Source organism: Varroa jacobsoni, unplaced genomic scaffold (assembly GCF_002532875.2).
Source record: "Varroa jacobsoni isolate VJ856 unplaced genomic scaffold, vjacob_1.0 scaffold_433, whole genome shotgun sequence".
Taxonomy (NCBI): Eukaryota; Metazoa; Arthropoda; class Arachnida; order Mesostigmata; family Varroidae; genus Varroa; species Varroa jacobsoni.
In genome coordinates this window covers 319,501-332,847 of record NW_019213335.1, presented here as the reverse complement: position 1 = coordinate 332,847, position 13,347 = coordinate 319,501, and the positions used below count along the sequence as shown (strand labels likewise).

The following is a 13,347-nucleotide window of genomic DNA, read 5'->3' as shown; positions in this document are numbered from 1 at the left end:
GAATCAAAGGCGATCTTGACAAGCAAAGCCCAGTTCAGCCTATCGTCATTATTCTAAACGCATTAGGTGCCCTGATTAAGATCTTCACCATCCAGGCTTCACTTGCTTTATGCGCCATTCGAAACCAAGAGCAGAAAAGCTCAACTGACTGACTGACACTCAGATGTCTTCAACAGATGGCGCTGCTGTACCAAGATAAGCTGGATGTTGGACAGAGTAGGCGTGTCGAGTGATAACACCGACAAACGCTGATGTCGGCAGCTAGGTCATTAAAAATTTTCCATCTCTTCAGGTTCTCCGCTTCTAAAGGGGATACATTTGCCAGCATACGGAAGACGCAGCGAGTAGGAAACATGAAAAAACCATCGTAACTTCCAAAAGGATCAATCGACGTATTCTAATTACGGCAACGGATCGTGGTGCATATCGAAGGCCCGGCCCGATTATTGGTGCTGCTGTCTTGAGTAAACTCGACAATTTGTGGTGATTTACATATAGTGACTATATATATTGGAACTGTACACTGAAATGCGCAGTGACAGGATCAATAAGGAGCAATAACAGCAAATGAAAATTTGCTCCACATGAGCCTTCTTTTGTCGGAACTGCTCAGTTTGGTCCGTGAATACGGTATGTTGTATGCGATCATCGAAGGCGCCATTTTGTCCAGAACAGGCCATCTAAGTCGACAATTTTAGTCGACGAAGTTTAGCGAGCATGCCGAGACGAGCGTTTATCTGAAATTAAAAGTCGTCGGCTAAAAGAACTTGTTCCTAGGTTTTTGCGTGTTGGATTAGTTTGGGCAAAGCGCATAGCAACACACGGCCACAAGTTATCGACATACTTCGATGAAGTTAATTAGAAAATTCTTAAACAACACAGCTTGAATTCTACTAGGCTCTTCCGGTGCATAGCCTAAGATAAAATGATACTTCAAGTTAACTATGGAAGCCCAAATAGGTGTAGGCCCAAATATAAAAAATGCTATTGTTTACTTAAAGTAAATGACAATTAGGTGCTGCTGGCTACTAGGGTTGAAGATGCGAATTAATAACGAAAAATAATTTTGGACGGGAAGAACTGTCGGGGGATTCAATTATCTAGGTGCGTATATAAAATCAGATGTTCGAAGTAGGCCGCATCAATAAGAATAACTGATTTACAAAGCAATACAGTTTACTTAGCTCCATGCCGTTATGATTTTCGAACCCATATGCACTGGAGCTCTTTATTATTCAAATAATACAGCACTGTGACATGTGTTTATAGCTACTGTGAGATGTTTTTTCAAAAAAAATCTAATCATTTACTGATTGTTAGAACATTCCTGATCGTCGACACTGGTTAACATCGAAGTAAGTATGGTTTAGGGGGTGGTTCCACATGGATAAAGTAGAACATGCACTGGATGCTCAACAACATACGCTTCTCTGGGAGGCTGTTAACGCTGGAAGAATGATCTCCTCTGTTTGAACATATACTTGAAATATTCAAATTCAGTTTCTTTTGAATATAAATTACCAAACGCCTATTAAAAATGTATTAAAAAAAAAACTATGCTATGTATAGTGTTCAATTTCAGTTAGTTTTCTGCAGTATCATGACAATAAAGGCCATCGTTGTCCCACGGCCAATACTCTCATGTACAAAGCAACAAAAACAGCTAGCTTTATTGTAAATATCAAATATTACATAAGCTAAATGATCTGAAGTACATTGCAAATCGGGAATTTTTAGTAAGTTTTACAAAATACGTTTACTTGTCCAGTCGCATCACGTAAAAAGCAGCCTGAAAAATTCGTTCAAAAAAATCCCAACTTTACCACTCATGGGTGGCTAAACGTTAAGTGATTTCTGAGATAGGTTCCAATGGGGCTGGAATCGATTTAAAAAAAAATGATTTAAAAAAAAATCGCTGCGAACGATACAACAACAACAACAACAACAACAACAACAGAGAAAAATGGAAACATTGAAGTTCTGCAATTTCCTCGCTTGAACGTTTATTAGTATAATAGGAATATATCATATTCACAATTGCATTTCTCCTATATTCTACACCCATCGACCGCTTATATATGAGGCCTTCGTGTACTTACAAAATATGCTGGGCAGAACTTCGGTGTTAAAAATATTTTTAGTTCGAATCGATTGAGAGATATGCACGTGGGCATCCTTACAACGAGGCATGCGTCTGTAGACACTTGATTATTATTCATACATTGGCTGTATTTCGTTCACTTAATATGGTCACGATGGTCATCCTAAGCCCCTATTCGCCGTGTAGGTAAACGTAGGCCATAGTAACGTAGTCCTGTATAATGTATCTTTGCTCGTTAATATCAATGTATTTGGTCGGTTGCAAATTAAAATAAATATAGTTTGCTTTCAAGCAATAGCGTATCTCAGTTGTGCTTAAGCTTTACATTTTACTAACGGACGATCGATAAACTAGCCATGGTATTCTTTGCTTCGACGCTCCATTGTATCTCGTATGCGTGTATTATATAGATACAATAGAACAACGAAGTTTGTATAAAAACAGGTTCATATGTGTTAACGGTTGTAAATGACTCGTTTAAACGAAATCGTGTTATTTCCTATAAACTTTAAACATTGGTCGCGATCTAATCAAATTTTTGTTTATCTATCAAGAGCGATTGTTTGTTTAACCAAATATTATCGTTCGGTTAATAGGCTAAGTGTAGCTGGAGAATCAGCCTAGATGCAATAGACAGTAGACACTAAACAACAATTGTACAGAGACAGGGAAACAATGGTGATGTTATAGAACACATGTCTCTTCACGCAGATCTTGATCGTGCACACGTTTACTGCTATTCAGTCTGTAGGAACGAGATGATTTTCGAATCACTGTTTTCGCCAGGCGGCAAAAGGCCTTTGCATCGTCGCAACGTCTCAGTAGGCGCGATCGCGGTCCGGCGCAATACCTTACGAAAATCAAAAACGCCACTCCCGCCTCCACCAGTGATGATGCTTCTGTTCGCTTGCCCGTTGAACTCCTTGCTTGGAAGCTGGCCTCCACACGAACGGCTCGATGAACAATGTGAAGTTGAAGTTGAGTTAGCATGGGTGTGAATGTGCGATTTAAGGATCTTTTTAAAATGAAACGGGCCCTGTAAAGGGTCATCGGCAGGGTCAAGAGAGTTCGGCTCGGTGCTCCCTGGACTTGGCCTACGATAGCGAACATAAGAATTTTTCAGTTAGGATTTGAATGATCAACAACCGAGTTTGCTGCACTATGAGTGTGTGCGTTAGCGTGATCGCTTCCAATACAAAAAAACGTTGTACATGAACAGTATGTGGAATCGTTCGGATGAAAGTGTGGCTGGTGGAATTACCTGTATGGTGACAATTAGCCACGCCACTTTACAAATTAGGAACAAAAATAATCATTATAAAGTCTTCTCTAAGCTATTCCTGCGTACACATTCATTCACTTTCTGTACACACTTTGTAATTAACGTGTTATTGAAAGACAGAACGGAATGGAAAGCCAACGTATTGCGTGGAGGTTTTGTGCCGATATATTGTTTGGCCGCATACCGCGGTGGTCCACATTGTCCAATATCCTATAGCGCGTTTAACCTTACCTCAGCCGTTTTCGGATTGATTTAACAACCGAAGGGTAGGTGCCATTACAAAGCCGCAGCGATAGCCTGTCGTGGCAAATAGCAGCTCACTTTTGTTTAATAGTGTTCGGGCATCAGCCAGAAAATTCGAGGGCACACATGCACATGCGGTCGACAAGTGATGAGAGATAACAAAACCTTACTCAACAATCGAAAGCATTCGAAGTTCACAATGTTACCGCCTCGACAGCATAGATGCAATGGCATCTACGCGTGCGCTGCTGTATATTTCGTTACTTACTCAACGATACAGTCAACCCTAAAGCGGCACCTGTTTTCAACGTTCTAAGCACCCTCGTTTAGCATGCTCATCCGAACAGAGCCGTTGTTATTGTCCAATGGAGTAAAGAACACGTTTTGTGCTTGATCGGAATGCATCACGGCGTTAAACCATAATGAGCCTGTGTCCAAAATAGGCTGCGAATACTGATGTTAGACCAAAGCTTAGGTAGAAAAAACGCTGATTCAACTTTTTAGATATGAGAACGGGAAAGCTACGTGGACTTACGCGCCGCTACATCGAGCGCATAGTAAGAACCAGCAATACAGAGGCGCTGGTCAGGCGTCGGCAGTGGCAGGAGTTCCGGCCCACCGCAAAGCTCATGGGTCCCTTAAAGATTAAAGGTTGTCGGGCAGGTTGCGTGGCCTGGCGCCTCGTATCCGCGTTTGACGTACCGATTCACGAGGCATGTAATCGGTGGCCGTCATTGGCCGATCATTCGTTCGCTTGAAGAAGACGCTAAAGAAAGTTTGCGTTACGTCCTCTCCGGGGAGTCTATGGCGGTTCATTGGCCTCATGGAGAAGAAGCGGTAGCGGCTGCAGTTAGAAAAAAAAGAAGAAACACTTAGCTCAGCATGTAGATGTAAGAAGGATGCGGACGACAGACGAAGGATGGACCAGCACGCGGCTAGGAGTGAGCCCTTAGAGCCCCCTCTCCTTTTCTTGCACTTATTCACTGGTTCAGAAGGCGAGAACTAAATTGCCATCCACTAGCGGGCACCAGGCTCTGCTGCTGGGCTGCGGCTGCCTCAGCTGCCGCTACCATTAGTACCACTATGAAAGCCGAGCTGAGCTTTCCATCATCCTTTTCGAAACTAGGATCGTTCTTTTCGTTCAGTTTATTTCAGTCTACTCTTCCCTTTTTTTCCTCTACGCGATTCCCCGTACTTGTACTTATGCTACTGCTAACGTGTATGTGCTGCTACAGCTGCGGCTATCCTCAACGCAGTTTCTGTTCGGCTAAATGAAATGTAGAAAATCAGCACTAGCAGGAGCGCTGAGGACTGCCGTTGCTATCAGCAGCACAAACGGGAACTACTCGAGTAGTAATACAAGGACTTTCAATATATGGGCGGAACCCGACGTTCACACGTAAACACACAGCCACGCAGACCAACACATTCGTGTAGACAGTTTCTCGAATGGGGGTTTGTGGCAGCGGCTCTATTCTCTGCAAGGCAACGCCGTCCGAAGGTCCATTTGTTATCGGCAGAACCACTGAGTTAAATTCGTCTTCGCTTGCCGAGTAGATTCATCCTCGGACTCGTTTTCGTCGTCCTGGTTGCCGTTGTTGTCGCCGATGCCCTCCAGCTACCTCGCTCTAACGCGCAAATGCGTAAGAAAATACTATTCAGTGAGAAACGCGTCTCCGAGGCAAAAGGTAGTAAGGAATAAAGAACAAAAGGACATTACTGAAGAAGTGGCTCCAAGCTAATCTAAACCTTTACTAGATAGGAAAACTTCGTGAGATCTGGTGGAGGAACGCGCATATACAGCAAAAATTCATATATTAAGATGTTATTAAATGTTTCTTTTTATGTCAGCTAGTTTTTTTTTTGTTTTACTAATCTAGATACTGGCTAGTAAACTATTTTCACAATTGAAAATATATTATGTTTGGATAATAATGTCTACGTAACGGGAGCTAGTTCATCGCCTTATTAAATGTTTACGGTTTAAAAGGAGTTTAATTCTTAGTTAAGTTAGTTAGTCTCGTGCAGCTAAAAGAACGATAAAATGTTCTGAATGAATTTGTATTCAGCCATAAACTATTCCATTGGTTAACCGCTTTGAAAATGCTGGACCTTTTTTTATATAATCATCCAAATTATTCCGTCCAGAATACTCATGAAAGCCCGGTCCCTAGCCAAAAACCATGGAAATCTTTCAATTGCGTTTTGAAGTTAACACTAACGTGCTTCGTTGGGAACGTTTCTCCCACCAAGATTCAATTTCAAGGATAGATGGCCTTCCATTTGAAGAACTTCCCGAAGAATTCGGCCTCCCGAGCTCCGCAGTCGCTAAAATACAATTAGATTAATATATACCGTGGTATCAGCGAAGAACATATTGAACGGCTCATTCTGAGAACAAAAGAGTGAATTGCTAAAATGTTTATCGACGAAAACCTCTTTGTTTGGTTTACTTCTTGATTAGAAGATACTACACTGGAACATTTAAAGATTCATCAACTTTTAAATAAACCAGAAAGCTATTTAACTTAGATCGAATTCTTATATCTCTCGCTTTTCTTCTCTAGATTTGCTTTGCGTAACGCGCCTACGCACTCGAATTAGAACCTGGCAGGGATGATCCAGACGCTAAAGTTGTCCCGGTGGCGGCCACGGTTACGGATGGAACAGGTGCTTGAACTTTGACGACGAGCCGATCCTTGGTAGGCATCACCGAGGCCGGCGGTAGCCCCACACTAGTTTGCCGGGGCTAAAATCATTAATCCGAATATGCAAGGAAATTACTGCCTAAAGTCGTCAAAGCTGGACAATTGGTCTTATTTGGGACATTTGCCTATCGCTTGAAAAACTCGTTTCTCCATATTCAGTGGGTAGCGAAGGAAGAGGAAAAGGGTTTCAAATTTTATCTAACAACGACAGTGTCTGTCGGCACGTTAGCTGGACCCCTACCGAACTACACTTAGACAAGACTACTAGTTTTAGAAATTTTAGCACATCGTATTGGCTGTAACGTCGTCGCGAGTGAAGGGTCCTTGCAGAATCATGGGTCATCCCGTCAGTTGACAGAATGTTTTCGTCTAAAGTGTAAATAGCGGCCTTGTCATGGCGTCGCTGAGACGAGAAAGCTGAATACCTGTTGATCATAGAACTATCTAGTTTGGAAAAACTGCAGAAAGAAGTATTCATATATGTTATTGCCTATTTAACGATACAGCGATATTTCTCTGGCATGCTCTTTCTTGTAGAAGTTAAAGAAATAAAACATCTATCAAGTAGAGAAACATTATTGAAACAAAAATTCATCCCCGTTGGTCTTTATCAAGTATTAGGATTTGGCTTTGCTGTTAGTTCAGCACTCCATAAGCCAAACATCCAATACGCTGGCTGACGTTGATGAAACACAGGGCATGACATTAATTTTCGCGTGATGGATAGCTCTTCTATGTGCTTTAGCGAGGTGAACGTCGGTAGGCGTTTATAATACACAAATACGTACTTACCGTGTTATCGGCGAGAGAGACCAATGACGGAATCGACAACGCGGGTTCGGTCCTCGCCTTCGACGATGTGCATTGCTAAAATTCAGGCAAAGCACAGAAGCTCGATAAAGTTTAAAATTGTTCCCTTTGCTTGATTGTAATTGTTGTCTGTTTTGAATTATGTGGAATCGCAATCTAAATTGATAAAATGTTTTTGGCAGAACTTCTCAGCGGCAATAGTGCTTCCTGTGTCAGTTGGTAATCAAATCCGAAACTTCATGCATGTCCATCGTCTGTCTACCTGACCATTGCAGACGTCAAGCGCATGAAACATGTTTGTATGTCAAGAAACTAAGCGCCACTTGCTTCTTCCGGATGTGCTTGGCGGGCGCATTAGGGTAAAGAACACATGAAATCTTCGACTGATTTGTTCTATGGCGCAAAATTAAAATATCTCAACGCCAGCGAAAGTCTTGGGCAGGTGACGCTACGTACTTTTAGTACTACAGTTTGAATTATTTAAGCTAGAAGACAGATCATTGGCTAGACTGATTAATATTGTTTTATCTGTTAGTTCAATGTGTGAACAGTTCTAAAATTACCGCTAACTTCAACACAGCATAGCTTCAGAAAACTTGTTAAGCATTCACTGAAATTGAAGCCGTTGCGCAATCTCTAAATCTTTAAAGCTTCGAACAGTTAAGGTCTCTGGACATGCGTTTGGTGCTCAGACACTAACAGATAGAGTCCTCCTAAATCCCTCATGGGACTCATATATCCTCGAGGCAGGGAGATACAAGAAACAGTTAGGTCGCCACTCAGGACCGACTCAAACCGATCGCCTCCACGAATTGCAAGTGTCTGGCCTTTAGTTCAATTTAAATTAATAGTGTTTTCGTTGTCCATATTCGTTACGAGTGTCTGTCATATATTGTGGGCCTTGATCAGAAGCGATTACAGTAACTTCTGGCTCACTTACGGATTGGTTATGAGTAAAACATGCGCGCAGATACTTTAAACACGTTCTCTATCCTGTCTAGACAATAACAGGTCCAAATGAATTGTGACGTATTTAGCACGCCGTTTATAAGCAGACATCTATGCCTTAACCATCTGGACGCATAGACGGTGAAATATTGTTTGACTTTTCTTAGGAATAAAAAAGACTCTGTTTTTTTTCTGAATCATAGAAACTAATATATCCTAATTAGGTGCAAGTAGTTCTCGAACTACCTGTATTAGAGCTACATGGTACATCAATACAAATTCTGCCGACAAACTGACCGTGCGCTTAACGTCTACTCAAGTAATATTATAGATGTTTTTTGATACAGATGAGGCTTTAATTAGGTTCAAACAAATTAGTAATATACCCATAATTAACAATTAACATTTTTAATAAATATATCCATTTAATCACGTACACATTAATAAGAGGTTTATTTTTTGCGAACTCGATTCAAACCATAATTGTTAGTGGTAGAAACAATAAAAGGTCGCTACATGCTTAGTCTTGTCTGACACCTGATATAATATATCAACTTGTATATCCGCGCCAAGATCGCAGAGGCTAACCGTTGGATTTCAACGTGTAAGCATGACCAGCACAGTAGCCTCTAATCATTGCCGGTCTGAGATACTATACAGGCTCAAGGGCCAGGTTCCCTCCTATCTTTTGCCACCATTCCTTCGACACTGAGGGCTCGTTTTGTCCTATAGCTTGCCGAGCGGCGGTGGCAGTAGCGGAAACGGCGTCTTCTTTTACATGAGAGAAAAAGGATCCAGTGAAGGATCAGATAAGATCGGTGTCGTCCCTGGTCAGCCCTGGAACCTAAGTCAACGTATAGCATGGGATGCCCAAGCAGCCAATAGGTGTCAGAAGGACACTGAAAAGAGATAATAGGACCAACACCTGCTACTCGCCCCCTTCTCGTTTCCCCATCACGCTCTGTTTCCACGAGCTACTACTTTGTAGCACAGGTTCTCATAATTCAGCTGTAGCTGCTTGGTCCTTCCTTGAGTAGCAGCCTGTACCGTCTTTTGCCATTTCTATCGAACTGCGCCAGCCATCTGGAGCACCGTCTTCACTCCTAAGGTCTTCCGTTGCTAACGCCTCCAACAAACCTCACCGCATCGCTGGAGTGCCTATTCTTCAAGAGAATGCTAATGGCAGCCTAAGAGATTGACTCGCAAGGCGTCTACCAAATAACAGTGTCCCACCGATATAGATAGGTGATTGGAACCGATCGTCATATATTGTGGTGTCTAGTCGCTAGAAAAACGATAAAGGAAGTAACTTGATAAACGCAGTCAGAAAAAGCGTATTGTGAGGCAGTATTCGTAAGCTGATCGTTTATCGTATAGAGGTCTTTCTTTGAAATTTATTCCTTTTTATTATTATAAGAGACAGAAAATATCTTGAACACGTCAGATCCCCTGCCATAGGTGTTAGATTATTCTGCAATGTGTTGTCTTGTTGCCTCCACTACTTGCGTCAGGAGTTATATGTTCTCTTTTTCTGCCTCCGCCAAGGGATCCATTCCAACACCATCGCTGTAGAGTAGTGCGTTCACAAAAAAGTTGCCTTCACTCATTTTAGCCATCGCCACTTCGCGTACAGCCACCCTGTCGCTCTCGGACTGATGACAAAATGGAGTGGCCTCCTAGCTTCACTGCGTTTCCAAGGGGTGTCCTTGCTGTTCCGTCGTGTGACTCACGTTATCATCATTCATATAAAATTCTCCTAATCCTTACCCTTGCCAAGACCTGCGGGAAGGTCGCCGTACATTGTCGTTTCATCCTGATTTAGGACAACATCCGCATCAACGGAGGATAGACAGTTTTATTTCCGCCTTCATGGCCACCACTACCAGAATCCTCGAGTGTATGTGCATATGCTGCAGTACTTGTCTCATCGGCTAGGCCATCTGGTTGTTTTAGTTCTTCTGTCGAAAACCCCTCCTTTGGAAGGTACCATCTAAGCAAAAGCGTAGGACAAGATCGTGCCCGCCTCCTGCTAACACGCCATTACTATCTATTTTTATTATTCCTTCTCCATGAGAAAGCTTGTCCAGTCTATGAAAGCCAGTTATTACCCTCTCCTCAGACCGGTTCTGTCACCACCCTGCTCTTTCTTTACGGGCAGCAGACACTTATTCTCTCCTACTGTCGCAACCTTTTCCGTACAAACATTGTATGTGTATAGGAAGAAAGCAGGTCGGCGGGATGTTTTTCCCATCATCCTATTGCATGCGGCTCATGAGAGAACGAACTCCCGGAAATTGTCAAATTCTCTACTTTGCGTCTTTTAGTTTTCTTTTCTAATCATTGTTTCTCTTTACGAGCCGTCTGCGTAACTATCTAAGAGATGTCAGCCACAAGGATAACTAATCCGGGTAGTCTTTCTTGTCAGTTCTTTTCGCCCCTTGAGGCGTTTTCTTCCTTTCTCTGCTTCTTGGCTCTTCTTTTCTAAGATCCGCAGGGTATCACTGCTGGGTCGGCCTCGCATGCCGTCTACGCATGCAAAGAACCACAAGCATCATACGGAATCATATTCTCCTCTTCATTGATGTTGCAAGGACAGTGGCAGAAATAGTTGCCGTCAACGCATTCCTACGCTTGAGACGCCAGGAGTGCGAGCGCGAGGCAAGGCGATAGCTTGGCCGCCGTCTCTTTGAACTAATGTTATGTAAGGCCGGCGTGTGATTTGATGACTTATCCACGTCACGCAGTTCTGCGATACTCACTTCCTTGGAAGGCAGGCAATGCAGCTTGTCAAAATACGTATTTTCTTTTCATGAGTGCGCCGTTTTGACTACAAGTGTCTCATTGTTCACGACAGTCGCTAGATCGTTCGTCGCTGCAGATACGAGAGTAGCTTGACGGCATAGCATAGGTACCCATATTATGACGCATTGCACAAATATGACTGCAATATATGCGTACAACTACCCAATTCTTGTGAATGAAGAAAGTTATATATGCCTATACGAATAGTTTATCGTAGAGGAATTTGTGTATGATGGGTTCGATGCAGGAGATGTGCTTAGTGGTAATAAAAAAGAACTATGACAGAACACCTACACTGGTACGTCAAATAGTATGCGAGTGTACATAGAAGCAGTCCTAGTGCTGAAACGGACATAGCAGTTTTACACCATCTGCTATTGGTTATCGCATAAATGTCCTTAAACGGTCTGTAAATGTTATAGTTTATCCCTTTGTATGGTTAGTCTCTGTATGCTTTTGTTTCGCTGAAGAATACAACGACTCTTTCACCTCCATGTTTTTTAAACTTTGACGATGTAGCAACTAAAGCCAATATTAGAAATAAAGTACGCAAAAAGTAAGCTACATGATGTATATGCATATATGATGAACATCGTCAACTCCTTAACTTAATCTCATCTAATAAGTGCCCTAATTTCTGAGACGATCTTCCTGTATTTTCCGCTAAATGTGAAAGGCCGATTCTACAAGCACATTGTATTGTATAGGTCAGTATGCCGGGAAACTCTAGCTTTGAGATCTGTAAATAGTAAATAAACGGTAGTTCTTTAAAGCCGAGGGCGCTGGACGAATCCCAGAGAGTGAAACAAGGAAAAACAGCTTTTTTAGTGCGGGGGCCGAGATTTATTGGCTAAATGAGCATGCACCTTATCGATGTATACGAAAAAATGAATAGATATTCGCCTTTTCTGAGAGTATAAATCTGCTTCTGGCTGGTTCCTTTAGCTTTGTATAGCTCACGTTTTTGCCACCAGGACAGGCTGATTCCAGGCTATGCAGAGCATATAGACTGCAAAGGCGGGAATTTGCTGGGTAATGCAAGAGACCTCACCTTCCTACTGTTTTCGCTGTTCGAATATCAAATCCCTACGAAGAAAAGGTGAGACACTATCGGTGACGATGGTGTTGATGTCCATAAAAAAAACTACTAACAGTGACGGTATGTGCGACTCACTGGTATTGCCGCTTCGCTCCCGTTCTGGGCTCGCTTTCTTCTTATGCCAACAGACCGCCGCGCCGTCTCACTAAGCTAATCCCATTGAAGCATCATCTTCATTTACCCTTTCCCTCTATTCTCTGCTTTCCACTGGCATTGTGGCAGGTGCCTAAGCCAAACGCTGCTAAACCCTGACAGGCCAGGCCAGGCTATCCTAGTCCTGTCTCACACGTAACCCCCCTACACCCGGTGCCTTCCAAAGATTCAGCGACTAGGAGTTTAAATTACGATAAAGCTGCCGCCATACTCGTCAGGAGCTTTAATTGAAGACAACGAAAAGAAGAAAGTCCTGTTATTCATTCAACATATATGTTGACATGCTCTATAGAAGTATTCGTTATGTTGCAGTCGTTACGAGTAGCATAATACGTCGTAATATGTCAGGCTCTATCGGCGTATAGAATGTTACGTACTTGCGGATTATTTGGTTGGTATTAGGTTGTCCTCATTTTGTTTACGTTTCTATTTTACTACTTCAATTTTTTCTACTGCACAATCTTGTATTGAGCAAGTGCATCGTTTCTGTTCCATTTCAAGGGATACGTCCTGTTCACGCCTTATTACCTTCGGATAATGTCATCTGTGTCAGGAAATCTATCCACAAATGCTTCATTTCTGAATCAGTCCTATTAGCAAATAGTAGCCAAATTGGCTACAGTCGAATTTCCCTTAATATACTTTGAAATTATCGACATGGTAGATGGCTTGAAAGCGATCCCCAAGGAAACATTGGGTGTGACGTATTTTACTGATAGAATCATGCGTTGCAGAAATAAACGAACAATTTTTACCCTGTTTTTTATGAAAAACAGTGGAAAGTCCACAGCAGTAAATTTCTCCTAAGTGCTGCTTTAGCAGGAATTTGTTTGTTAAGGTTACATTTGCCTCGTGCTTAGTAATCGATAAACAAAGCGTCAAAGAACACGCTTTTTGTTTGATGGAAAGATTCGCACGCGATGATATCAGCCAAATTAGATACTCTTCCAATGCTAAGAAGGAGGATTGCCGGTTTCTGTATAGGCTTTATTTAGTAACAGTTTAATGCCAGATTGTTAGAGACTTGATGGAGGATTCAACCACTGCATTGTCCACGTAGTAACTTTAAGTTCTGCATTGTAGGTGACCCTATCTATTAGCTACATGCGTTGCCTTTGAGTCGGAATAAACAGCATTTGAGTGACAACTCTCAGACACAAAACGCACTCTAGGGAGAAGGTCTACAAGTTATTTACGAGCA

General features: G+C 42.3%; 1 protein-coding gene across 4 annotated transcripts in view; it reads right to left on the bottom strand.

Moving 5' to 3' along the window:
• Positions 1 to 1,972: 1,972 nt before the first annotated feature.
• ninaC (STKc_myosinIII_N_like and MYSc_Myo21 domain-containing protein ninaC) overlaps positions 1,973 to 13,347 on the bottom strand; it is a 152,337-nt gene continuing 140,962 nt past the window's right edge. For 3 of the 4 annotated variants that reach the window (XM_022833098.2, XM_022833102.2, XM_022833099.2), the window contains 4 exons: positions 7,127 to 7,201; positions 6,222 to 6,375; positions 5,849 to 5,954; positions 1,973 to 3,195 (listed from right to left, as the gene is read on the bottom strand). In XM_022833098.2, coding sequence (XP_022688833.1) covers positions 2,838 to 3,195; positions 5,849 to 5,954; positions 6,222 to 6,375; positions 7,127 to 7,201 — 693 coding nt within the window. In that variant the 3' untranslated portion in view covers positions 1,973 to 2,837. The remainder of the gene's footprint in view (positions 3,196 to 5,848; positions 5,955 to 6,221; positions 6,376 to 7,126; positions 7,202 to 13,347) is intronic. The other variant, XM_022833100.2, reaches the window with a different exon arrangement.